The 22,885-nt window shown below is 42.2% G+C and overlaps 5 protein-coding genes and 2 long non-coding RNA genes across 19 annotated transcripts in view; 6 read left to right on the top strand and 1 right to left on the bottom strand.

Annotated features, from left to right (window-relative positions):
- The first annotated feature begins 593 nt into the window (after positions 1 to 593).
- On the top strand, positions 594 to 3,681 carry swi5 (SWI5 homologous recombination repair protein). 2 transcript variants are annotated; one of them, XM_085926392.1, is made up of 5 exons: positions 594 to 761; positions 949 to 997; positions 1,068 to 1,171; positions 1,307 to 1,401; positions 2,816 to 3,681. In XM_085926392.1, exons 1-5 carry the CDS (start codon positions 619 to 621, stop codon positions 2,878 to 2,880), a joined length of 456 nt encoding a protein of 151 aa, XP_085782518.1. In that variant the 5' UTR covers positions 594 to 618; the 3' UTR covers positions 2,881 to 3,681. The 2 variants fall into 2 exon arrangements, with proteins under 2 accessions (XP_085782518.1, XP_085782519.1); XM_085926393.1 differs by lacking the exon at positions 2,816 to 3,681 and adding an exon at positions 1,578 to 1,725.
- Positions 3,682 to 4,121: 440 nt separating this feature from the next.
- slc27a4 (solute carrier family 27 member 4) lies at positions 4,122 to 12,695 on the top strand. Of its 3 annotated transcripts, none has more exons than XM_085925517.1 (14): positions 4,122 to 4,421; positions 5,508 to 5,669; positions 6,227 to 6,437; positions 6,513 to 6,696; positions 7,348 to 7,506; positions 7,635 to 7,704; positions 7,789 to 7,880; positions 8,013 to 8,122; positions 8,196 to 8,405; positions 8,554 to 8,680; positions 8,763 to 8,900; positions 8,964 to 9,128; positions 9,208 to 9,354; positions 9,432 to 12,695. In XM_085925517.1, the coding sequence occupies exons 2-14, from the start codon at positions 5,509 to 5,511 to the stop codon at positions 9,587 to 9,589; spliced, it is 1,932 nt and encodes a 643-aa protein (XP_085781643.1). In that variant the 5' UTR covers positions 4,122 to 4,421; position 5,508; the 3' UTR covers positions 9,590 to 12,695. The 3 variants fall into 3 exon arrangements, with proteins under 3 accessions (XP_085781643.1, XP_085781644.1, XP_085781645.1); XM_085925518.1 differs by lacking the exon at positions 4,122 to 4,421 and adding an exon at positions 4,586 to 4,864 and having other exon boundaries at positions 5,475 to 5,669; XM_085925519.1 differs by lacking the exon at positions 4,122 to 4,421 and having other exon boundaries at positions 5,664 to 5,787.
- Positions 12,696 to 13,394: 699 nt separating this feature from the next.
- ptgdsa (prostaglandin D2 synthase a) lies at positions 13,395 to 15,213 on the top strand. Its single transcript, XM_085925522.1, has 7 exons — positions 13,395 to 13,576; positions 14,091 to 14,230; positions 14,299 to 14,375; positions 14,467 to 14,577; positions 14,641 to 14,742; positions 14,943 to 14,971; positions 15,059 to 15,213. The coding sequence occupies exons 1-6, from the start codon at positions 13,481 to 13,483 to the stop codon at positions 14,969 to 14,971; spliced, it is 555 nt and encodes a 184-aa protein (XP_085781648.1). The 5' UTR covers positions 13,395 to 13,480; the 3' UTR covers positions 15,059 to 15,213.
- Positions 15,214 to 15,344: 131 nt separating this feature from the next.
- On the top strand, positions 15,345 to 16,842 carry LOC147048024 (protein AMBP-like). Its single transcript, XM_085925521.1, has 5 exons — positions 15,345 to 15,719; positions 15,795 to 15,937; positions 16,091 to 16,167; positions 16,237 to 16,356; positions 16,719 to 16,842. Exons 1-5 carry the CDS (start codon positions 15,618 to 15,620, stop codon positions 16,835 to 16,837), a joined length of 561 nt encoding a protein of 186 aa, XP_085781647.1. The 5' UTR covers positions 15,345 to 15,617; the 3' UTR covers positions 16,838 to 16,842.
- A 218-nt stretch (positions 16,843 to 17,060) lies between these two features.
- LOC147048023 (protein AMBP-like) lies at positions 17,061 to 19,088 on the top strand. The gene is made up of 10 exons (XM_085925520.1): positions 17,061 to 17,228; positions 17,338 to 17,477; positions 17,573 to 17,643; positions 17,737 to 17,853; positions 17,929 to 18,030; positions 18,097 to 18,143; positions 18,288 to 18,378; positions 18,448 to 18,615; positions 18,688 to 18,855; positions 18,935 to 19,088. The coding sequence occupies exons 1-10, from the start codon at positions 17,112 to 17,114 to the stop codon at positions 18,955 to 18,957; spliced, it is 1,044 nt and encodes a 347-aa protein (XP_085781646.1). The 5' UTR covers positions 17,061 to 17,111; the 3' UTR covers positions 18,958 to 19,088.
- A 167-nt stretch (positions 19,089 to 19,255) lies between these two features.
- The window catches only part of LOC147048021 (uncharacterized), a 4,234-nt gene continuing 604 nt past the window's right edge, over positions 19,256 to 22,885 (top strand). Inside the window, exons 1-3 of the long non-coding RNA XR_015067696.1 lie at positions 19,256 to 19,595; positions 21,200 to 21,337; positions 21,742 to 22,885. The exon at positions 21,742 to 22,885 is cut by the window's right edge and continues 604 nt beyond it. This is a non-coding gene — a long non-coding RNA (uncharacterized LOC147048021). The remainder of the gene's footprint in view (positions 19,596 to 21,199; positions 21,338 to 21,741) is intronic.
- Positions 21,176 to 22,885, bottom strand: part of LOC147048022 (uncharacterized) — a 2,140-nt gene continuing 430 nt past the window's right edge. For 2 of the 10 annotated variants that reach the window (XR_015067690.1, XR_015067693.1), the window contains exons 4-13: positions 22,771 to 22,812; positions 22,668 to 22,708; positions 22,544 to 22,596; positions 22,211 to 22,442; positions 22,018 to 22,129; positions 21,875 to 21,955; positions 21,739 to 21,813; positions 21,569 to 21,667; positions 21,395 to 21,507; positions 21,176 to 21,324 (exon numbers count right to left, since the gene is read on the bottom strand). This is a non-coding gene — a long non-coding RNA (uncharacterized LOC147048022). Of the gene's footprint in view, positions 21,325 to 21,394; positions 21,508 to 21,568; positions 21,668 to 21,738; positions 21,814 to 21,874; positions 21,956 to 22,017; positions 22,149 to 22,210; positions 22,443 to 22,543; positions 22,709 to 22,770; positions 22,813 to 22,885 lie in introns of those variants that run through there. The other 8 variants (XR_015067687.1, XR_015067691.1, XR_015067694.1 and 5 more) reach the window with 6 other exon arrangements.

The raw sequence follows: 22,885 nt of genomic DNA, 5'->3' as shown, positions 1-22,885 counted from the left end.
CAATTTTTTGTTCTCGCTCCATGAAGCCTTCCCTCTTTCTGTGTTTGGAAAGCTAAATCTTTCACCGTCTTCCACTTCTACTTACCCAGTGAACCGTGAGGAGAATCTCCAGCCTCCAATGTGTGTTGCAACAGTAAAAGTCTTAAATTCTGTGTGTGTGTGCGTTGCATGCAGCACTTGACCTTTGCTTTGTTAATCCACCAGTGATTTAGTTTTAGAGCGCCGGTAGCGGTGAATCAGTCTGAGAGGCAGCCTTAGCTTCAGATCTCCAGAGAGGTCTCGGTGTAGATTAACACCTGAGTATAAACTGTACATTATGTCAACGTTAGGGCAAAAGAAGAGGGACTTAAGTGTCAGGAAATGAATCGGTAATATGTTTCCCTCTGGTGGTTGCAGTAAAAGGTACTTTTGAATGCAGTGTGTTAGTTGCCAGTCATAAAATGTTTTTGTACATTTGTTTCCAAAATAACGCTTCCCAGCAGCACTCGACTTTCTTCTACATAAACTTATCCTTTTCGGTTGCCGTAGTTTTCAGTCTCTGTAGCTCCGCCTATCAAGTTTTGACAACCAATCATGTTTAAGAGTGACCACAACCCGCCATTTGTGCACTTCCTGTTTATGTCTTTAAACACAAGCGAGCTACTTGTGAGTGTAAGTATGAATTCTAAACAATCGTCTGAAAATATCGGGGAACAAAATAACTCCGAAAGCCCAATTTCGACACCAGAAGGGAATGACCTAAAAAGAGGACTTTTGAAAAGGTTCGTATTTTTATTTTCTATAAGGTAGAATGTGTGCTGTTAGGCCATTTCGAAGACAGCCATTTTGTTTCTTTTTAAGCTGTATGTGTGACATATTTTCTCGATATAATGTATGTATTTACTGTTCAATTCCAACATACGAGCGACCTAGAGTTGCCTTTCACTTTATAAATCATTCTTCCTGCAGAACTCCCTTCTCAAATAGAAGGAAAGTACACTCCAACTTCAAATCACCGGTGCGTACCCACATCAAATCCAAACATATTTCTCAAATATAAGGATGTGTTTGTTTTGTTTACATTACAGGGTCAAATAACTAAGTCTAGTAAAGTTAGTCCTGCAGAAGAGGTGGAAGAGCTTGAGAAAAAGTCAATGCAGCTGGATGCTGAGATTGCACAGCTGGAAATGGAGTGAGTACAGTTACAGTGAACATGTAATGCAGGTGGCTTATTTGATTATTTATTTCAGGGGACAAATTGAAGATAAGACCATGAAATTCATGTTCTTGTCTTCACTCTGTCTAATGTAAAGTTGTGTTTTGCCAGAGGATACAACGTGGAGGAGCTGGACTGTCACATTGATATGCTGCATGAGTACAACGACATCAAGGACATTGGACAGTCCCTATTGGGGAGAATAGGTATGAAAAATGATCATATACACACTGAAGATTAATACTATGATGGATGTGCCTCCAGGTATAAAACTAGTGAAGTGTTTCTATGGTTCTGGAAAATGTCTGGAAATTATTGGATTACACACATGAACAAAAAAAAATGTATATGCAGAGTACTGATTATGCAACCATGATTCCAGGGGCGAGTTGACCTCTGGCAACATGAAAAACAAACACTACACTGTGTTTGGGAACATTTGGGACAGCTGTTTAGAGGATACACACTTTATGGCTAATATGCAAGCCTGGCAGTATCGCAATTAAACAACCATTTCCTGTAGAATAAATGTCTTTTTCAAAAAGGTTTGTGTTAATTCCAATGAAAATACTTTGCAATATGCAGAAAGGTATTTTGGGTAACTACTTGCTGGGGTCTCCTTTTGCACCGTTTGTGTGGCAAATTTGGCAAACAGAAAAATCACTTTTTTGCCATTCATTGAATTAAAATTTAATTGTAATCCCGCAGTCAACCAGTAGAGGGCACCAAAGTGTTGTTGTTGTTTCTCCAGAGAATTTGAATGAATCCCAATCGCGTTACCTTTGTACATTATGTAAGCCTGGCTGAAAATGAGGAAGGTTATCGAATCGAAGCCTTTTAGGAAAGTTTGGATGAATCATAGGCTTAGTTAGTATGTATCATCAGAGGTGAGGACCTTTTACCCACTTTACAAGATGAAGCCACAAGATGACATCTCCACGAGTTCTATTTTTGGTTTCACACATGTATATAGACTTCCTATGCTTATCATGACGCACCCAGCATAGTTTTTTTTTTTTTGAAGCCTCAATAATGACTTCTTTGTAACTAGAGGTAGCATTTCCCTTCCAGCACAATGGTCCTCATTTACCACTTAGGCACAATCGCCATCTCTGTCCATCATTTTCACACGTGTACAGTCTGACACAAACGCACAGAAACTTCCTCCCTTCGGACTTTGCTCGCTCATTTGTGTTTCACAAAGAGCCCACGCTTGGACACGGCGTTTGACGCGCTACACGCCGTCACTCTGGAGGCCGGCATGGGTGGGCGGCCTGTAGTGAGAGAATGGTGATGTGAGGAGATGCTCTGCAGCACTCGCCGGAGACAACTGTCACTTTGTTTCTCGCCATGTGCATCTGTCAGCCACAGCATTGGACATCTTTTTTTTCTTTCAAACTACAAATGCATGGGTGTAGAGATTACTTCAACTATGAAAACAATATGCGGCATGCTTCATCCAGCACAAAATAGTTGTTTAAAGCCATCGGGTTGTTGGAACACCCGAGATGTCAGCCTGGTCAGTGTTTTGTAGTTTATTTTAGGAAGACAAGAGGGAGGGGTGACCCTGCCATGAGTCAAAGGCAGGTTTAACTCCTCCTGCTTTTCTGTATCTTGCAGCTGCTCTACGCGGGACCACCGTACGAGACCTCTACAGCCACTTTGGTCTGGAACTGGAGGACTGACAGTAAAAAAAAAAAATGTTTTGAAAAGGTTTGAAAGTATAGCACACAATTTAAGTTTATTTGGACAGTCATCTAAACAAAACACTATGAGACCATAGTTACTTATGTTTATTTATTTTACTAATAGTGTCATTTAAAATATGTTAAAGCATTGCATGTTATTGGTTTCAGTTGTCAGCATTTAACAAATGAGCCGCTTTGGATAAAGCTGTGCAGACAGACAGATCCACAAAAACGTTTCCTCACAAAATTAAATCAACAATTCAGTTCAGCTCGTCTGACATGTTGAGTATAGACAGAGTCGGGTGTGTCCTTATCTGTCCCAAAACAGTTAGCGGGTTTTCTCCACGAGAGCAGCACAGGCATTTTTGCGGCCTTTAATGGTGCTGTGTATAGCCCACAATATTCTTGGGTCTACTTTTAAGGCTAAAAGTAATCTTGTGTTCTTATCTTGAGGACAAGCGGTAGATCTGTCTTAGCAGATACTGTATTAAAAGGTGAACATTTATCTCTATAGACTTTGGTATTGTTGAACACACCACTAACACAAAATGTTGATAAGGTGTTACAAGGATATCTACTAAGAGCTTATAGACCTGAGTTGGGAAGATGATAGAAGAATAAGATGCAAATAATGGTTCTCTTTCACAACAACTAAGGGTTGACCAAATGTGCATAACTAACAACAAAAGCCACATACTTGGGCCAGTCACCTTAGCTGCACTAGTTAGGAGTGACAGTGACACTTTGCATCCTGAATGAAAATTGTGTTTATTAAATTAAAGGTTGATTAACGTTATTAGTGACACTGCACGTGTTGAAACGTTTCATTTGTTTAATAATAATGAAACATTTTAAGGAACTGTCTGTTTCAGGATACTCAAATTATGAGTCCACGCATGCGCATTTGGTGAACACAGCGACCGGGACGCATGCGCCGTTGGCAGTGCTTGTTAAACACCCCCCTAGTTCCGCATCATGGCCTTTTTCACTACCGGGTGCACAAATGCTCTGTGTCAATGAACAGCAGCAGCGGGCGGTAACAAGCGGGCAGGCCTCGCCGCATTTTCCTTCCCGTCAAGCTTTTGCCCCTCCTTAGCCGTGACGTCGACACAAATACAACACCTCGATTGGTCGGGATCCCTGTCAATCACCGCTTATTCTCACGGCTCTGGCTGCAAGCTGCCCGCGGTGGGCGGGGGCTTGATGCGAAAACTATAAGGTCATTTGAATTACGACAACGCGAAGGCTTCATCAACAACAATGAAGCTAGAAAATATCGCCCATCGGCATAATAGACGGATGATGCTCGCCGGGTCAAAGTCGACACGCTCAGCCAGGCCAATCGGAACGGAGGCGCTGTGCTATTAACAAGAGGGAGGGAGATCCCCGGTGCGCGTATTCGTTTCCTTGCGTCTCAAGCGGCCGTGCGCGAGGCGGAGGAGGCGACCAGCAGCAGGCTGGCCTGTAAGCCGATCAAGAAGCTTCGCGTCTGGGATTGCTTTTTTTTTTTTGCATATTACACGCTGTGACCGGGCCAGGTGAGATGCGTTTGTGTCCGAGTGCTTGTAACAAAAGATTGACGTGATGATGACCGTGCGCTTGTCCTCTGTCAACCTTGTGAGCGATCAGTGCGCTAAATCCATTTGACTGAGAGCTCGTTCGACCGCTTTACGCAGCTCCGGTAGCAATACGCCACATCCGCCGTGGTTTTTTTTTCCGCGTTATTATACAGCACCAAGCATCCATCCACCCATCCGTATCATTTGCGTCTCGATTGCGCATGGCAGCACCTTCAGGTTGGACCTGCCCGTCCACACGGTCTCTAGAGGCCCTGTATAAACTCGCACATGGCATACTCGCTGCCATCCCACAACTGCAATATGATGCTGCGCGCAAATTTCCGGGTGCGATAGCAACCGCTTACCTCGCCTCTCAAATTGAACGTTTAAGGAAGAAGGAAGGCAAAGAGCTGACGAATATCGTAAGAATGCAACCTTCCATGACGCTCGATAATAACCCGGTTGCTGCGGGTTTTTTTATCTATATGACTGCATCATAAAAAGTTAACTTCATCCTGAGGTGTCATCGAATATCTTCCCAGCTGTCACTTAAACTTGTGACCTCCACCAAGGAGACTATAGGTTTTCTATTTTATTCAATTAACTGAAGATTGTAATTTGTTAGTTTGCCAATATCGAACCTGCATCATTGAGGTTGTTTGTTCGAGGCTGTTTGATCAATGAGCGAAACGCGCAGAGTTGATACTTTGATGCTTACTCAGGTTTGGGGTAATTGCGAGGTACTGACGTGCCCCCACGATCGGGCGGGGTCTGATGGGTGTCTGCTTATAGTGAGCCCACTCGTATGCATGGTCCAAAACACCGAATTAATGAATGACATCATGTCCGGTCATCTGACATAGCGACAGTAGTGAACGCCCCACAAAAACTTTTAGGTCAGCTGTGTTATCTTGGAAAATAAACGCACAGAAGCAATTTTTTTAAGAATGTGTGTGTTTTGCGCCAATCCAGCACAATAAAGAGTTTTATCTCATGTAACCTTTCTTCAACTGGGGTTTTTCCTTGTCACAGATTTGACCCTTTGACACGCTTACGTCATTGCAGGATGCTGCGTTTAGCGTGTTGCACAGCCCTGCTGTTCGTCTTGAGGCTGCTGATTGGCCTGCCCTGGTTCCAAGTCCTGCCAGCCATCCTCATCTTCTACCTGGGTAGCGGAGGATGGCGCTTCCTGCGGATTTTTGTCAAAACAATCGGCAGAGACTTGCAGTAAGTTTTGAGTCAAGTGAATTTCAAAATCCTACCTCCGCCATTGATCATGAATTTGCATTTTAGTCGTTGGCTTGGATTAAATGACAGATTCTTTATGAACTTTGTGGCAGAGCAGGTTAGTGCATAATGACAGTTGAATAGTTGGCAGGAAGAGCAAAACATTCTTCCCTTATGTGATCATGTTCACTGTTATCACCAATCACTCCTTTTAAAAACTAAGCAGTTGTGATTAAGTGGAAGAAATTGTGGAATTTGAATCGCTGCAGTGGTAAGTGTAGTTTTGCTGATGTAGCAATAATTATATGGCACTCTATTATCGGGACCTTTACACCGTTGCAGCGTACGTGAAATACCAAGGGCAAGGTTTACGTTTTGCCCCTCGAACTGTCACCTTTTTTTTTTTTTTTTTTATCATCACTATCCAAGGTAAAAAAAAGATGGTATTATCGTGTAGTTGTTTTCATACCATCATCACACATGAATGGAATAATTTTTAAAAACTGTTTGAAAGCAGTCTATAAATGCCAATGAGTCTTTTTTTTTTTTTTTTCCAGCGCGGCAGTAGTGCTGCTGCGGGTCAAGATGAACGTCAAGCGCCACTTACGGCAGAACAACACTATTCCCGCCATCTTCGCCGAGACGGTGCGTCGTCACGCCGACAAAACGGCGCTGATCTTCGAAGGCACCGGCGAGACGTGGACCTTTCGACAATTAGACGAGTACTCCAACCGAGTGGGCAACCTGCTGCTCCAACGCGGCTTTCAAGTATGCCAAATCCAAATTTGTAAACAACTCGCGGTGGTTTGACAGTCACTCTGCTTTCTTTGTCTATACCCTCAGGAGGGCGACGTGGTGGCTGTTTTCATGGAGAATAGGTCCCAGTATGTGGGACTGTGGCTTGGCATGGCCAAGATTGGAGTGGAGGCGGCGCTCATCAACTTTAATTTGAGACTCGAGGCCTTGGTGCACTGCGTAACCATTTCCAAAGCCAAAGCGGTGGTGTTTGGATCCGAGCTGACTGATGGTAAGGAGCCTTTTGCTAGCTAACAGGAAAGGTAGCTGAAACACCGTTGCATCCGTTGACATGTGTTGCTGAGTGCTTTGGCACGAGACATTAAGTGGAGCGGGGCCTCGCTTTGGTATCAGTCAATGGAGCTTTTAAATGACTCATGAAAGTATGAAGTGATGGAATGTCAGCACACAACATTCTCTTAAGACTAATAACAGTGAAGGCGATAAAATTGGGAGTTTGGTTCTGTTGCTGAAAGCGTCTTGAACTCATACGTTACTAAGCCTTATTTGAGTCGGTTGCTAAGTGACTTGTTCAGTCTGTGACTAATATTGAGATTTAATTAAATGAACTGTACACAATTCATAACTGAACAAATAACCTGTACTATGATGTCATTCTCTTACCTGCGGTATTTTTGCTTTTAAGCATTGGAAGCCGCATTACAGTCGGACAACTCCAGGCCAGCGTTGTGGAGTGCTCTTAAATTAGTCATTAACTGCCTCGTGGCACTTTTTTGGATGACTGCCCAATGTTAAAATAAAAAAGGTGCTGAAGTCAGCCATTTTGCAGAGTAATTTATTTGATGGCTACTTTGCATCGAATCCTCCATATCTTCTTAATGGTTGTATCTATTTTGAAAGAAAAGTGCTTTGTTTCCTCCAGCTGTGTCCGAGGTCCACGTTTCAATGGGGAAGACGGTGCAGATGTTTTGCTCCGGAGATTGGGATCCCAAACGGGTACCTCAGGGTACCGAGTGCCTCGAGCCGCTGCTGGCCGCTGCCCCGTCGCACCTGCCCAGTCGACCACAACGCTGCTTCACAGGTAAGAAGGCCACGACTGAGAAATCTTCCAAACCAGCTGCAAGTATTTCTGAAACAGTCATGTAGTCGCGTCGGCATGCAGAAAAACCTTTACGCCACTCCCGATGATCTCACTGCTCTATTTTGCAGATCGCCTCTTCTACATCTACACGTCAGGAACCACCGGGATGCCTAAAGCGGCCATTGTCGTGCACAGCAGGTGGGAAGTTTTTTGTGCGCCGAGCACAACGAGTGGTGCAGCAAACATAGTTTTTGCTTGACTCTTACATTCCTCTGGTCAAAGGTATTACCGCATGGCTGCTCTAGTGTATTACGGCTTCAGGATGACGCCAGATGACGTCTTGTATGACTGCCTTCCACTCTACCACTCTGCAGGTAAACAAGCTTCTGTATCTTGACTTGTTTAGATATTGATCATATCTGATACTATGAAGATAGAGAGAGCCCAAGTGTGCCTACTTTTACTTTTAAATGACATCCACGTGCTCATGTCTCTGTCTTACACAGGTAACATTGTGGGGGTGGGCCAGTGTATAATCCACGGCATGAGTGTCGTCATCCGAAAGAAGTTCTCTGCCTCCCGTTTCTGGGACGACTGCGCTAAGTACAACTGCACTGTAAGTAAGCACACAAGTGGTTTGTTTTATCCTGAGAATGTTTATGGAGATGTGTTCTCTTCTTGTCCTTCAGATTGTTCAGTACATAGGTGAGATTTGTCGCTACCTGCTCAACCAGCCGATACGCGAGATGGAAAAACGGCACTGTGTGCGCATGGCGCTCGGGAACGGCCTGCGTCAGTCCATATGGGAGGAATTCATGACCCGCTTCAACATTCCGCAGATAGCCGAATTCTACGGCGCAACTGAGTGCAACTGCAGCTTAGGAAACTTTGACAACAAGGTAGGCGTGTGAGATATGAAGAACCTGTTGAGCTCTGGTATCTTCTAGCTCCACCTGTGAACAGAAAGTTATTCACTGACACACCATGAAGACAAGTTTTGCACCTTTTGGCTTTCAATTCTGTTCTTCACCATTGGGTGTCTTACAGGTGGGAGCGTGCGGCTTCAACAGTCAAATTCTACCCTTCATCTACCCCATCCGACTAGTGAGGGTAGATGAAGAGACCATGGAGCTCATCCGAGGGCCCGACGGCGTCTGCATTCCCTGTAAACCCGGTGAGTGGCTTCATCCTTTCTGGATACTACTCGTGAAAACAAATCTGCTAAGTCCTCACTCTCCAAATGTTCATCTGTTCAGGTGAGCCTGGTCAACTGGTGGGCAGGATCATCCAGAATGACCCTCTACGCAGGTTCGACGGTTATGTCAATCAATCGGCAACCAGCAAGAAAATTGCTCAGAGCGTCTTCAAGAAGGGAGACAGTGCTTATTTATCCGGTAAGTGTGTATTGCCTCTTCGCTATGCAGTTCTTTGGGATTGATATTTTATCTTCTCAACAGGCGATGTGCTAATCATGGACGAGTGCGGACATATGTACTTCAAGGACAGGACTGGAGACACGTTTCGCTGGAAAGGAGAGAACGTCTCCACCACCGAGGTGGAAGGGACACTCAGCAGGCTGCTCGACATGAAGGACGTCGTGGTCTATGGAGTGGAAGTACCTGGTAAAATCTTAATACTGGTTTAAGTCATCTGTTCTGACTTGAAAGATTCACAGGAACAATCTACCTTTTTTTAATTTAGGTGCAGAAGGGAAGGCTGGGATGGCCGCCATAGCCGATCCAAATCACTCCTCGGACCTGGAAAAGTTTGTGAAGGATCTGGACAAGGCTCTCCCGCCATACGCCAGGCCGGTCTTCCTTCGCTTTCTCCCAGAAGTCAACAAAACTGGTAAAAGTGCTCTCCTTTTTTATTTCTGTACATTCTTATTCATTTGAAATCCTAACGTGTGTTTTCTGTCTCAACAGGAACGTTTAAATTCCAGAAAACGGATCTTCGACGAGAAGGCTTTGACCCTAAAGCGGTGTCAGACAGACTGTACTTCCTAGATTCCAGCAGAGGGCGCTACGTGCTGCTGGATGAGGAGTTGTACCGCTCCATACTTTCAGGGAAACATAAATTGTGATAACGGAGCTTGCCTCGACATCTCCCACGTGTATGTATGCACACACTCACACGCAAACGGATTCAAAAATGAAGATATGTGATCAAGATGGAAAATTACAGCAACTGAAATAGCCACATCCCACCCGGAGCTCCATTTTGGATTGCTACAACACACACAGCAGTGCTCTCTCCCTTCATCCCCTGCTGAAGTCTCCCTCGCGACCCCTTTGGCTACCTCAGTTATAACACACACATGAAGCCAGTAACCAGATATCTCTGGTAGCTTGAAACCAACCACATTGAGTCTGTTTTTGCTGGACCGCCCCAAAAAATAAATAAACAAGACACACATGCACAAACACACACTTGAAGGATGCTGAGAGGGATTGTGACATCAGAGAAGTCGTCTGTCTTCTTTTTTTTTTTTTTTTGTCTTTTAACTTGCAAAGAGGCTCCAAGTGAGCTTCGTCAACTTTGGCTGACACCGGACGACATGTGGAAAAGGCATCAAGTGTTGTGGAGCGGAATACTCGGAATACAACCCGCAGGAGTTGATGGGATTCAAAGCGTTTTAGTCAAATAAGTTGCACCAAATATTTCCTTTGTTTACATATTTAATGGGAAAGGAATTTATTTATGTTCGCCATAGCCATCAAAAATGTCATTTTTGTTTGACAACATCTCTCAAGCTTTATTTGTATGCAGTTTTGCTCCAGAAAGGACTTTTTTTTTTTTTTGTGGGGTTTGTTTTGTAACTCCAAAGGGGTAATGCAAACACACTGAAACAAAATCGTAACGTAATGAATTTATAATATCATTCGAATTATAATGAATAAAGTTGCAATATAACTAGGACATGTGTCAAAATTACAACAATCCTCATGATGGCTTTTAACATTAGGACTTAATCTGTTCTTGCAACATCCCAATTATGTGCTAGGAACAATGTGATCTTGTTCTCGTAACATTGCAACTTGTTTCTTGTAATTTCATGACAATTTATGATAATTAGTTTCATTCTTGTAAAGCTACAACTTAATTTTCAGAACAATGTGACTTTTCCAGTAACATTACAATTTATTTCTCTGAAGGTTATGACGTTGGAACATTCCAAAGCATTTTTTTTTTTACATTACATTTTGTGCCCTACCCCTTGTTTTTTTTTTTTTTTTGTTTTTTTAAAGTGTGGCCCAAATACTCCTTTGTGCATAACTGACTCTGGCAACTCAACGCTATGCGGCTTTGTTCAGTTAGACAGCGCTTTTTGTGTGTCTGTGTTTGAAGGAAACACATTTTGAGCCGAAAAAGATCCAAAGACGGTTCGAGTAGGAAAAAACTGGGAAAGTCCAAAAATGTCTTTATTGTATTATTTTTTTTTGTGCAGTGTCTGTCATTAGCAGTTGTAAAGGCATGAATGAGCATCGTCAAGCAGTGCCTTACTTGTGATTCGCAGGCCCTGAACCACTGGCATCTAGAAAGTACAAAATATGAAGTGTAGTTCTCGGGGTCGCTTTTTTTTTTTTTTTAATTCAGCTTCTGTCTCCAAAGGTTTTGTCCCTTTTTCTTCTTCACGTGCACCCACCAAAACGTCCGGTCCAACTGGCTAAATGATCAAATCCTTCATGTTTATGTTTGTAGCTCTGTTTCATTCACTGCTCCGGCCAGCTAACATTTTTCCGTTTTACATTCTTACAACCATAAAAGAAAAAGAGAAGAATGCAAACTGGAGTGGTTTCTTGTCATGCACTTTGAGACGTGTGACAAAAAACCAAAGTGAGTTTACCCATCAGCTGAGTTTTTTTTTTTTTTTGTCTGCTCCACGTCCTACTGGTAATAATAAAAATGTAAAAAGACGGTGATGGATGGCAATGTTCATCTCATGGGAGCACTTGAGGGCTGTTAATGATGCTTCCAAGAGTCAACTTTGACCCACGAAGGGGGCGTGTGACTCGATAGCCTTACAGGAGCAGCACACTAAAAATGTATGGTTTCCATTTTTACATTTTTTTTATGATCTTAAATTATTATTTCTGAGAAACTATTAATTATATTTTGATCTGTCAATGTTTGTGTATTTTTCATGTTGTGTTTGTGTGAAATTTTTGATTTGTGTGATTATTTTTTCATTGTTGGTCAGGGTTTATGCTTAAGTGGAAGACAATCTGCTGCAAACATATATGTGTAAGATTTCTGAAATTGTCTCATTTTAAGCTAAATCGTTTTTGGAAATTCTGTGTTGGAATTTGACTGAAATTCATGTTTTGATTTTGAGACTTGTTGGATTAAAAGGGCCGCTGCGTTCACAAAAATATCAAATTACAGCACACTTATTAGCCACTTGTCACATTCTAGTTGAAATCACACTGGACATGCAAATTGTGAGTATTTTTGTTGTTATCATTTTGTTTTGTTTAAATGATGAGCAACCATTTTAGTGTTATCGAAGACTTGTGGAGGAGATGTGCACTCGAGAGACCAACCTATTTGTATACAAAAAGTCTTTTTTTTTTTTCTTGTGTTGCACTGTGATTCCATGAGTAAATACGAATACATCTAATGATTATAATTTATCGGAAATGTCCCTCTACTGGCTCTTGATTGGCCTTTTTAAATGATCAGAATTATCTGTAATATATATTGACCATTTGTGTTTTACATTGTTATTGACAGCCAACACACAACTTAAAATTGAAAAGTGATTTAATACAATCCGTGAGACTTCAGTACAAAATATTTGAAGAACTGTATAACATGTTGATGTAGCACTCTTGTCTCTCTACCCCAACCAACACGTCCCGACCTTATTCTTGCACTTTTTATTTTTCCCCTCCTCCCATTAATAACATGAAGCGATGCTAGAGAAGGAAAAAAAAATTGTACATGAGTGCTTTAAAGCTTTTTTTGTTTATTTTGTTTTGAGATATGTCCCTGCACAGGTGGCAGCTCTCAGCTCACGCAGTGTGTGTGGAATATAAAAGGTGTGTGAAGTGTGCTGTGTGTCTGCGACACACACATTGATGTCCTCTTATCCACCATATTGTTGCATCTGTGAATTTCAAGCAAATGAGAAAGGCTGTTGTGGAAAATGAAAGATCGTGAATAAAAACCATGCAAATTCTTGACAAGGGCTCTCGTTGGTGACATATATCCTTTCTCCCATATCTCTCCACTCAAAACATGTTCGGAAGATATAAAAAGTCCTTACTCAGCATTATTGTTCTTCAAATATTTTCCACTTTAACCAGTTTATTATGAGATAACCTAGTTGCATTAATATGCACACCCTTTTACAACTGGGCTGTGGCTGTATTGAGAATTCATCACACAGTAACCTCCCACCATTTAGCGTACCCCAAATGAAGTTCAGATGTTCTAGTAAGCTTTATTCTGATGTTTGTTTTTCTTTCTTGCAGAAGCCGCTGCTGATAATTCCTTCCACCGTGTTTAAGGCCCAATTCCAGCTGAAGCAAAACAGTATGATGCCCCCCACCACCAGCATTGTGTTGATCTTGTGATCAGCAGGTTTGTGTCTATCAATGCAAGAATGACCCAATAAGCCCAAATCTCATGACACCAAAGCCTTTTGTGCTTGTGAGGTCCCCACATGAACCTCAGCTGATACTCCAAAACCACAAAGCTATGATTTATTGCCCTCACTGAATTGATCAGAGCCAGACGCTTGTTTTGGCTTCTCCAACTCTTGGCCCCCGTTTCCTGCTCCCTGCTGCTGCTGCTTAGCCGTGATTGGCTGACCACTGGGTGGGTGGATCGCACAGAATAAACAAATGTCGCTGCAGAGAGGATTTGAGTCCACTTGGATCACAACTCGCTCCCGTGCCTCGTTTTTGCAGCTCATCCACATCACCTCAGTCCATTTTCTCCGCTCCCCCACCCCCTCCTCCACGCCACCATGAGGACCGCCGTGGTGGCTGTTGTCATGGTGATGTTGTGTACATCCATGGCGAGCAGGGATGTGAAGCCGCAGAGGGATTTCAACTTGCAGAGGGTACGTTTGACTTTGATTTTCAATCGGGAGCCACGAGGTTGCAGTTGTTTTAAACAAACTTTTCAACTTTAACACGATTGAACTTTTATAGCAGACTTGAAAAGTGATTTTTTAAAGATCAATCTGCTAGCACAGAGGACAACATCAAATTTTCACGTTCTTCTGAGGACATTTATTTTGCATACAATTATTGCTCGGAATTTGAGAATTGAGTAAATATATTTTAAAGACCAGCAGGCTGTATTATTAATAATCCAACAAATAACTTTAATATCTCTGACAAACTATTATGTTCTCAAATAATGTTCCTTTTTGTAATCAAACTCTTGCTTTGACATTGACTAAACCTCTGCTGGCTTCACTAAATGACCTTGAATGTTATCTTAAAAGATAACACTAAACTGATTATTTAATGTTGGCCACAAATGACCTTTATGGAGCACTTTTACTCACTTTTGTGTACTTTTTTTTTTCAGGCAGCAAATGACTTATTTATGTATGTGAGTTTTTTTAGTTTGCAGGTAGGTGGTACCGCGTAGGCCTGGCGTATGACTCGGCAAGCTTTGTCCCATACAGAGACAAACTGAAGGTCTCCCTTGGTGTCGTCACAACGCAAGCAAATGGCAATGTTAATCTCACAATGTGGGACGCCATGTGAGTATTTTGCCGTTACCTTCTTCTTATTGGACTGCGAGAATTTGACACTTTGTACTGTGTACTAGGCCCGCAGGATGTCAAAGTAAAATGTACTACTATGAGAAAGCAAATCTTCCAGGACAATTTACATACTTTAGTACACGTAAGTCACATGACTCATTACTTTTATTAGTCAGTGTGTTATGTTGGGTGTTTTCATATGTGATTGTTTTCTTGGGCTTTTCTGTGCGTAGGTCACAACATGGTGAAGGACATCACTGTTGTGGACACAAACTACAGTGAATATGCCGTGGTGCTCAAACACAAAGTGTTTCATAGAGAGTACACCCAGGTGGCCCTCTATGGTGAGACATACGTGCACAAGTGCACCAGCAGTAACGTCGCAATGATCACGCATTTGCTCACAGGTCGCACACCCAGGGTGAGGGTTGATGTCATTCAGAAGTTTAAAGCCTTTGCTTTGTCTCAAGGATTTCCAAGAGAAGCCATTCTCACCCCGCCGCTAGCAGGTATAAATTGGCAGGCAGCAATCAATAATTTTTGTGGCTTTTTTTTTAGAACACATTGAAATGAAGGAACACAATGCACAGTCACAGAAAATAGGAAAATTCAGAGAGAGAAAAAAAAAATTAAAAATCATATTCTGGGAAAATGACTGGATTAAAGTTATCGTATTTATCATTGCATTTTTTTTTTTTTCAACCAACAGATAATTGCCCTCCATCGCCTTCTGGATAGGTGAGTTAATTGATAATCAAATATTTAAATGCATGAGGATTCATAATGTATTCAGCACATCTTCACTATGTGTGTTAAAATCTGCAGGTCCCTTGTTCTTCTCCATTGTATTGACTTGGCCTTTTACCTGTCATCAGTTACTGTAAACACCTCTCTTTCAATAATAACCTGACTATGAGAATGATGATGTAAACAAATCTGCTGATTCATTTTTCCATAAATAAATCATTTATAGATGACAACGCTATCCTCCAAACTGTGTCGTTGTTTGTTGTACTTTTTTTGAGTATTATTGATCCCCCCTCGTAGGAATAAAACCTTTTATGCTTTTATGCTTATCATTTAATTGCTCCGTGTTAGTATTTAATTTCCATTCTGACTCCAATGGCGTCCAAATATCGTTTGGTTATGACGTGATGACGTTATTTCTATGTACGTGTCCATCCCCTAAATAACCACAAGAGGGCAGACAAACAATGGTCTGACAACGGTAGCACTAACTAAATTGACTTGGTAGCGTCTCGTTTTCGTCTTGTTTACAAACGCTGTCATGTGCACACAGAACTTTGCTCGACCACCTACATAAAGTCAACATGACAATCTTAGCTTTGTTGCGTAGGATGAGTAACTTCCAGCCAGAGAAATTATGATGCCAGGAATTCGGAGTTTGTTGTTTTTATTTGTCTTTGACTGGATCCTGCATGGAGAAAGTCGAATCGTTCCTCATGAAAGCTTTGATTTGGACCAGGTGAGTTTAGTTCGAACCCAAGTTTGATTGTCTTTCAACATAGTTCATGCTTCATGATAATATGCTTCCTTGCAGTTCATGGGGAAGTGGTACGAGGTGGCGGTTCTTTCTGACTGTCCTCATTATATGCAAAACAAGAAGGGAAACCCCGTCATTGTCATCTTGGACCTGAAATCCTCTCAGCAGGGGAACGTCACTGTGCTGGCCACAGTTCTCAGGTGAGGATGAAAGTACAGCTTTATGGTTTCAAATGAAAGGGAAAAAATAATACTCAAGCAAAATACCTGGAAAATCAGTACAGTCGCTAAGAATTTGCACTTTGCAATAAATGCAATTGACGATTCATTTATTCATTTATTTATTTTGCATAGGAATGGCTCATGTCATCAGACATCCACTCAGTATGCTTCAACTGACACCGCGGGACAATTTTTCTACCACATCCCAAGTAAGTTTCAATAACAATAACTGTCCATGGCCCACCACCACATTAACTAACTGCATTACCTCCCTCAAGGGCTTGGCGTGGATGTTGATGCCTACGTGGTCCGGACCAACTATGACCAGTACGCCATGTTGGGGCTGCTGAGCACGGAGATAGCATCACAGAACAAGACCACCATCTTCAAACTTTACAGTGAGTTTTGATAATCACATTTATCTTGTTCATTTTTTTTAAATATGATGTTAGCAAATTAACAATTAGTAATTGTGAAATTTATTTTAAATCATTAATTTTGCTCATTAAAATTGTATCATATTATTTGAAATAAAATGATTGCCTGAACAATTATTGTTCAAACTAGGGATGTCAGAATAGAATAACATTAGTAAACATAAATACTACTACTGCGTATTGTATTATTTTTTTATGATATTATTGTGTAAACATGATGTGCTAACCTATACCAATTCAACATAGTGTATATATTTCAAAATTTGAGACTGGTTTGTTATAAAAAAAAAAAAAAATTATGGATGTGATTGTGTCTTTGTTAGATCGATCTTTGGATGTTAGGCAAGCCGTGCTGGACGACTTCCAGACGCTGGTCCGAACATTTGGAATGAGAGATGACATCATTGTTAATGAGAACGAAGGGTCTAATACATGTTTGTGAAACTTGACACACGACTCGACTCTGTTGTCTTGAGCCCGTCAGTAACTAGAATGATCAAGGATAATTCTTAAAACAAAAAGTAACAAGCACCACACACCAGTTATTCATTAATCGCTCAAATAATCACATATTGATTTGGCCAAAATTCTGAAGTCTGTCAGTGGACGAGTGGCAGAACTTTGCTCTTTCACTTGTTTGCGTTGTCTGCCGAGGCACACATATAACACAGGGTCAACGCTCCTCACGCGAACCAGTGCATCGAAAGACTGTGATCATGCAGAAAGCTGTGTTTCTAGCTTTTACGCTAATCCTGGGATGGACCTGCAGCAGCCAGGTTCTGGTTCTCCCAGAACCTCTGTATCCTACGCAGGAGAACTTTGACCTAACCAGGGTGAGTGGCACTTCTTTCTTGAAGAAACTTCTACCTCCTTTTTTTTTTTTTTGCTCAGTACTGGACTAAAATTTGCCACCAAAGTGTAGAATCAATATTTTTATTCCAGTTTTTAGGGACTTGGCATGATGTGGCTGTGGCCAAGACATGCCTTCACGATCGCCCCCGGAAGGACTCTGCAATCGGCAAGTTGGTGCTGCAGAAAGGTTCCGCTGAGGATAAACTGCAAATGACCAGAACAGTACTCAAGTCAGTGCTTGTTGTTTGGTGCTTTATACACTTTTACAGCACATGCAATTACTCACAATTGAAGATTTTGGGTTTTTTTCCGTGTGTGTGTTCAGAAATGGGACCTGTAAGCACAAAAGTGGAGACTATAATCTAACTCCAACACCGGGACGTTTTCGTTATTCAAGTACGATTCTCTCTCATCATAAATAAGCCATCGAGAACTAGATGAACTAGGCTCCAACGTCCATTTGTGTGACTCTGCTTACTTTCGCCACAGAGTTGGACGCCGAAGTGGACGCCTACGTGGTGCACACTAACTACGAGGAATACGCTCTCATGATAATGATGAAGCAGAGATCACTGGGCCAGAACTGCACCACAGTGAAGCTTTACAGTGTGTGGACGCTCGTCACGCAGCATCGCTTTGCCGGGCTTTATCCTCAGCCGGGTTGTTGCAATCTTCCCGCAGGTAGGACCATGGATGTGAGGGACACGGTGCTGGATGACTTTCAAACGCTGGTCAGAGAACAAGGGATGAGCGACGACAACGTTGACATTAAACATAACAAAGGTATGGCACAAAGCAGTAACATTGATGCTTTCCGAATGGCATTTTCTCCAGCAGATGTTTTTACAGGTGACTGTGTTCCTGGTGAGCAGGTGGAAGAGCCAATTGTGGTCAAGGTAAGTTATTATTTCTTCGATATGCTCTGTTAAGTTAACTAGTGATCTGAGTGGAACTGCTTTGTTTCTTTGTTATCAATAGTCAAGGGCGGAGCTACATATAAGAGGAAAAATATGTTCATGTTGTTCATGTTTGTGAGACAGAAGGTGAAGAGGGACGTAGAATCGGATGATCCGCCGGAAGAAGTGGAACTTGACGGTTCTGGTGACGACACCCTCATGTTCAACGGATCAGGTTAGAGCAGCAAAAATAAAAGAGTCAATCGAAAGACGTCAGAGGCTCAGATCTTTGTCATCCCCTCAGAGGCGTGCAGTCTAGGAGCGGAGGCGGGGCCTTGTTTTGGTCTACACCCGCGCTACTTCTACAACTCCAGCGCCATGAGCTGTCAGGTGTTCAACTATGGAGGTTGTCTGGGCAACAAGAACAACTTCAAGAACGAGAGGGAGTGTCTGCAGAGGTGCCGCACTGAAGGTGAGCATACACACAATGATGGGAGAGCTTAGTATTTTTTTAGATGGTGATGCCATGACTCCTCCCTTGCAGCGGTGTGTCGTCTTCCCCTGACCGCCGTGCCGTGCTCGGGTGAGCCCCTCAACTGGTCTTTTGATTTTATGCTGGGCGAGTGTCTGGCTTACAAACCAGGCTTCTGCCAGACCAACGGCAACAAGTTCTACAGCAAGGCAGAGTGTGACGAGTACTGCGGCGTGAAAAGTGAGCGGGCCACATGCTGTTTGAAAGACACCTCGTGAAATGTTTCATTTGATATTATTTTTTTCTTTCTCTTCAACAGCTGCAAAACTCTTGGAAGACTAAGGGGAGCATCCAACGCTTTTTGACAGTCAAAATTCCAAACACCGACTGCAATTTATTTGGAGGGGAAATATCTTTGAATATTGCCAGGTATGCCAGAACACTTTGCAAATAAAAAAAATTAAATGTGAAAATGAATGTCTTGTCAATTTCTTTTGAGCCTATCTTCAGCCAAACATGGCGAATAAAAACTCTTGAATCTTGAATCGTGTCGTATGCATGATGTGGGCGTGTCTCTTGTGCAAGTTGCCAAAGAGGCGCTTTTGTGTGACTTGAATTGAGCTTTCTCGACTACCGTACACTTCCACTTCAGCGAGCAGCTAGCTCTTCAGGTTGTTACCATTTGGGCTTTCGAGTGAGTAATGTCAACTTTTCCCAAGCTCTCGATTTGCTGTATGTATGTAAATGCGTACATGTAAACAATGACGTGAAAGGAGAATATTTGTTAGTCGTTAGGTCAGTGGAAACTCGCTAGCTCTCGTGAAACAAGAGGTGGAGCGTTAGCTAGCACGCCCACAAGTAGCACTCACTCGGCTGTCAGTCAATGGCTAATGGCGTTTGACTTGAACATTGTTTCCAAACTTGAAGACTGGAGGCTTCACGTCGGCTGCTGGTCGTCGTTTATCTGCATATCTCGAAAGGTACCTCCCCATTTTGTTTGCCTCCTTATCTTAATCGTGTCATATATGACTTCAAATATTCCAAAATGTTATCAACGGACATTTGAATTGGTCATTTCCCAAATGAAGAATGTCCTGATGATTATTTGGGCCACAGTGAAACGAAACAAAAGAATTGCTTAACGTTACATGTCAATGGAAGAAGTAGAGGTTTGAAAAATGCATTTGAAGTATATTTTTGATCACGGTTGGCACACATGAAAAGTCAAAGTGTACCACTTTGTTCTTCTAAAATTATGACTTGAATTTAAAAATATACATGTATATAAATATATAAAAAAAGAAAACATTTGTGTTAGTTAGTTGGTAGTGTTATGTGCTTGAGGAGCTGATGTGCGATGTCATCTTGTCATGGCACACAAGGAAGAAGGTGAGCACATGCAAGCAGCTGACATCTCTCACAAAACCTAAGTGCCAGGTACTTGCACAATATCATCATCACACTTGTCTGGATGTGTTTTTTCATGACATTGATGCAAACCAAGTTAGTCAAAAACATATATTGAACTGACTTGGTTTGCGTCAATGTCATGGAAAAACTTGTCCAAAAGTGAGTGGTAGTGGTACTGTGCAGTACTTGGCTGGCACTTAGGTTTTGTCCCAGTGAGAGACGTTTGCACTGTTTGCATGTGCTCACCTTCCCCCTAGTGCCTGCCATGAGAAGTAAGTGACATTGGACCTGAGCTCATCAAGCACATAAACTGCTTCCATGCAGGCAAACTGCTTTTCTATTTGATAAATTGATCAAGTGGAATGTGAGTCTTTGTGATTTATGAGCAAATTTGCTCATTTGAAGTCTTTCGTGCTTGGTGGTCACTGCATTGACAAAGTACTGTTTGAAGTCTTGAGTTGGCCACTTCCAAAACCTAAGTGTCCAAAGTTTTTAGCCTTGAGGTGAGTGTCACTGCAAGAGACCCAAGTGTTTGACTGCTTCTCTCTGTCTCCACATGAGTCAAAGTGATGCAATTGTACAATCGCAGTCACTTTGAGTCATGGAGAAGCAGTCAAACACTTGGCTCTCTTCAGTGGCTGAAGGCAAACACTCAACTCAAAGCTGAAAAGAGCCTTCCAAAACCTAAGTGCCACTTTGCCTGCCTCCTGGCTCTGCCCAAATTCAACCTGGCCAATCACGTCCACTTGCAAAATTTGCATAACCACGCCCACTTTCTGCCAGCCAATCAGAATGCAGCATTTGCACATCCAACCAATCAGATTGCTTCCTTTTAATGAGACCACGCCCCCTAAAAAGTGAACCAATCGCAGGTGAGCTCATTTGCATATCCACGCCCACTTTTCAGCCAATCACAGCCTTTCATTCTTATTGCTCCACCCAGTTTTAGCGCTCTCAGCCAATCAGGAAGCAGTATTTTGGTCAGAATTCCACCCCTTTTCTCAAAATTTCACCCAAAAATTAAAAAAAAAAAAAAAAAAATCGAAAAAAAAAAATCCAGAAACTTTTTTTGTGGGGAAAAAAAATATTTAAAATAAAATTAGTTTTGATTTGATGTTTGAAAATAGAGATTTGAAAGTTTGTTATTTGTAATAAAGCTTTATTTCTTTTGCAGAGTAAACATTTAATCACAACAAAGTAACAAGTTGGATGGCAGTCTGCTCTTGGACGAGTGGTGAAGTGATCGGCCGGTGGCACAAGTGGTCAGCCAGTGGGACGAGTGATTCTCCATGCCTGGACCTGAGATAGAGTGGTAAGTAAAAATCTAAATCAACGTCTTGTGCAGAAAATGTTTTGGCATGATACTTACCACTGCCCAAGTAGGATATTGTACAGAGTATTGTAAGCTGCGTGACCAGGAAGTTGCTTTTGTTCCTTGCTGCATGACCCAGGAAGTTGATTTTATTCCTGTCTGTCAGAAAACTGGAGAAAAAAAATAAAAGGAATAAAGATTGTGCAATGAGGAGCATTTAAAGTTTCTCACTTCTCAGGTTGCCTTAGAGCTGAGTAAGTACGAAACTGCTGGTATGCGGCTTTACTCTGGTCCTTAACTTCCGCTATGAGCAAGTACTTGGTGTTCACCCTGGACACAAAAAAAGTCATTCAAATTTGGAAACACGTTAGCTAATATATCATTTCCTTTTCTTCTCTTACCAGCAGAGGGCAGCACGGAACCAGCTGAACAAGCTCAGAGGCTGAAGACAAACTGGCAGGCTTTGCTACCTCTGCCTGGAAAGAAAAAAGGAACATTGACACAACTCCATTTAAGTTGACTGCTTTTATTCTTAACTGTAGACTGGAACCTCCCGCTGAAGCAGCTGATGCACAGGCAGAGTTCCTGAAATTTGTCAAGACTCTCCAGGGTAGACACCTGCACACAACAAACGAGGGAATCATCAAACTGCCATTTAGTACATTTTATTTGAGCGTTACCTCTGAAAATGGAGGCAGCCTTAAAGGAAGGCACTTCTGCATGGTTTTGGAGGACTGTGTTTTTGTCCAGCAGGTGGCATTTTTTCCAACTGCATCCTTACTGGAAACTGCTCTGCAGGAAGAGGTAAGCATTCAAAAAAAAAAAAAAAAACAGGTGTTTTTAAATAATGTCAAGTTTGTAGTAAGTGTTCACCTGTCAGCACATTGGGACAGGAAGGAGATTGATGTCACAGGTTCAAAACTTTGTAGATCTTCACCAGTAGATCCATGCTGCAGAAACTAGGTCCTTTGGCCCCACCTGGTGGACAAAAGGAGGAAGAACATGCTGAAATGTTTGACACGTGTCAGTCAAACATTTTGGACATGTGCGCGTTTCATCAGTGAGGAATGGAGGGCAGCGCCGGACGTCTCTCCAACTTGCTGGTCTGAAAGGCACGGTAACATTACAACCATTCTGCTTTTAAATTTTCAGCCTAACAAGCAAACTGGGCTCGGCAATGTGTTGAGCAAGAGTAGACAGACCTACCTGTAAGTGTCTCATGAAGCCATGTGAGAACTGCAAGTCGGCCATCTTGGACCCTGCAGACAAAAGAACAAATGTTTGCTTTAGTTAATTTGATATGATGCCTTGCTAATAAAAATATTTTTGCCATTTTGCAATCGATCTGCTCCCTCTGTTCCAGATGCAGGCCTGTGGGCAGAAATGAGAAGGCAATTAGAGGCAGTCGATTGGAAGTTTACTTTAAAACTCACAAAGTCAGTCGGCCATGCCGGGGTCGTTTTGAAGATTCGCACCTGCAGACAGAAAGTAGAAAATTAACACGAATGCATCAAAATATTTTAGTCATTCATTCGCTGGTGGATTTAT

Source organism: Syngnathus leptorhynchus, chromosome 12, assembly GCF_054491065.1.
Source record: "Syngnathus leptorhynchus isolate UIUO chromosome 12, UIUO_Slep, whole genome shotgun sequence".
NCBI lineage: Eukaryota > Metazoa > Chordata > Actinopteri > Syngnathiformes > Syngnathidae > Syngnathus > Syngnathus leptorhynchus.
Note: the sequence above shows the minus strand (reverse complement) of the source record. Positions and strands in the feature narration are given on the sequence as shown.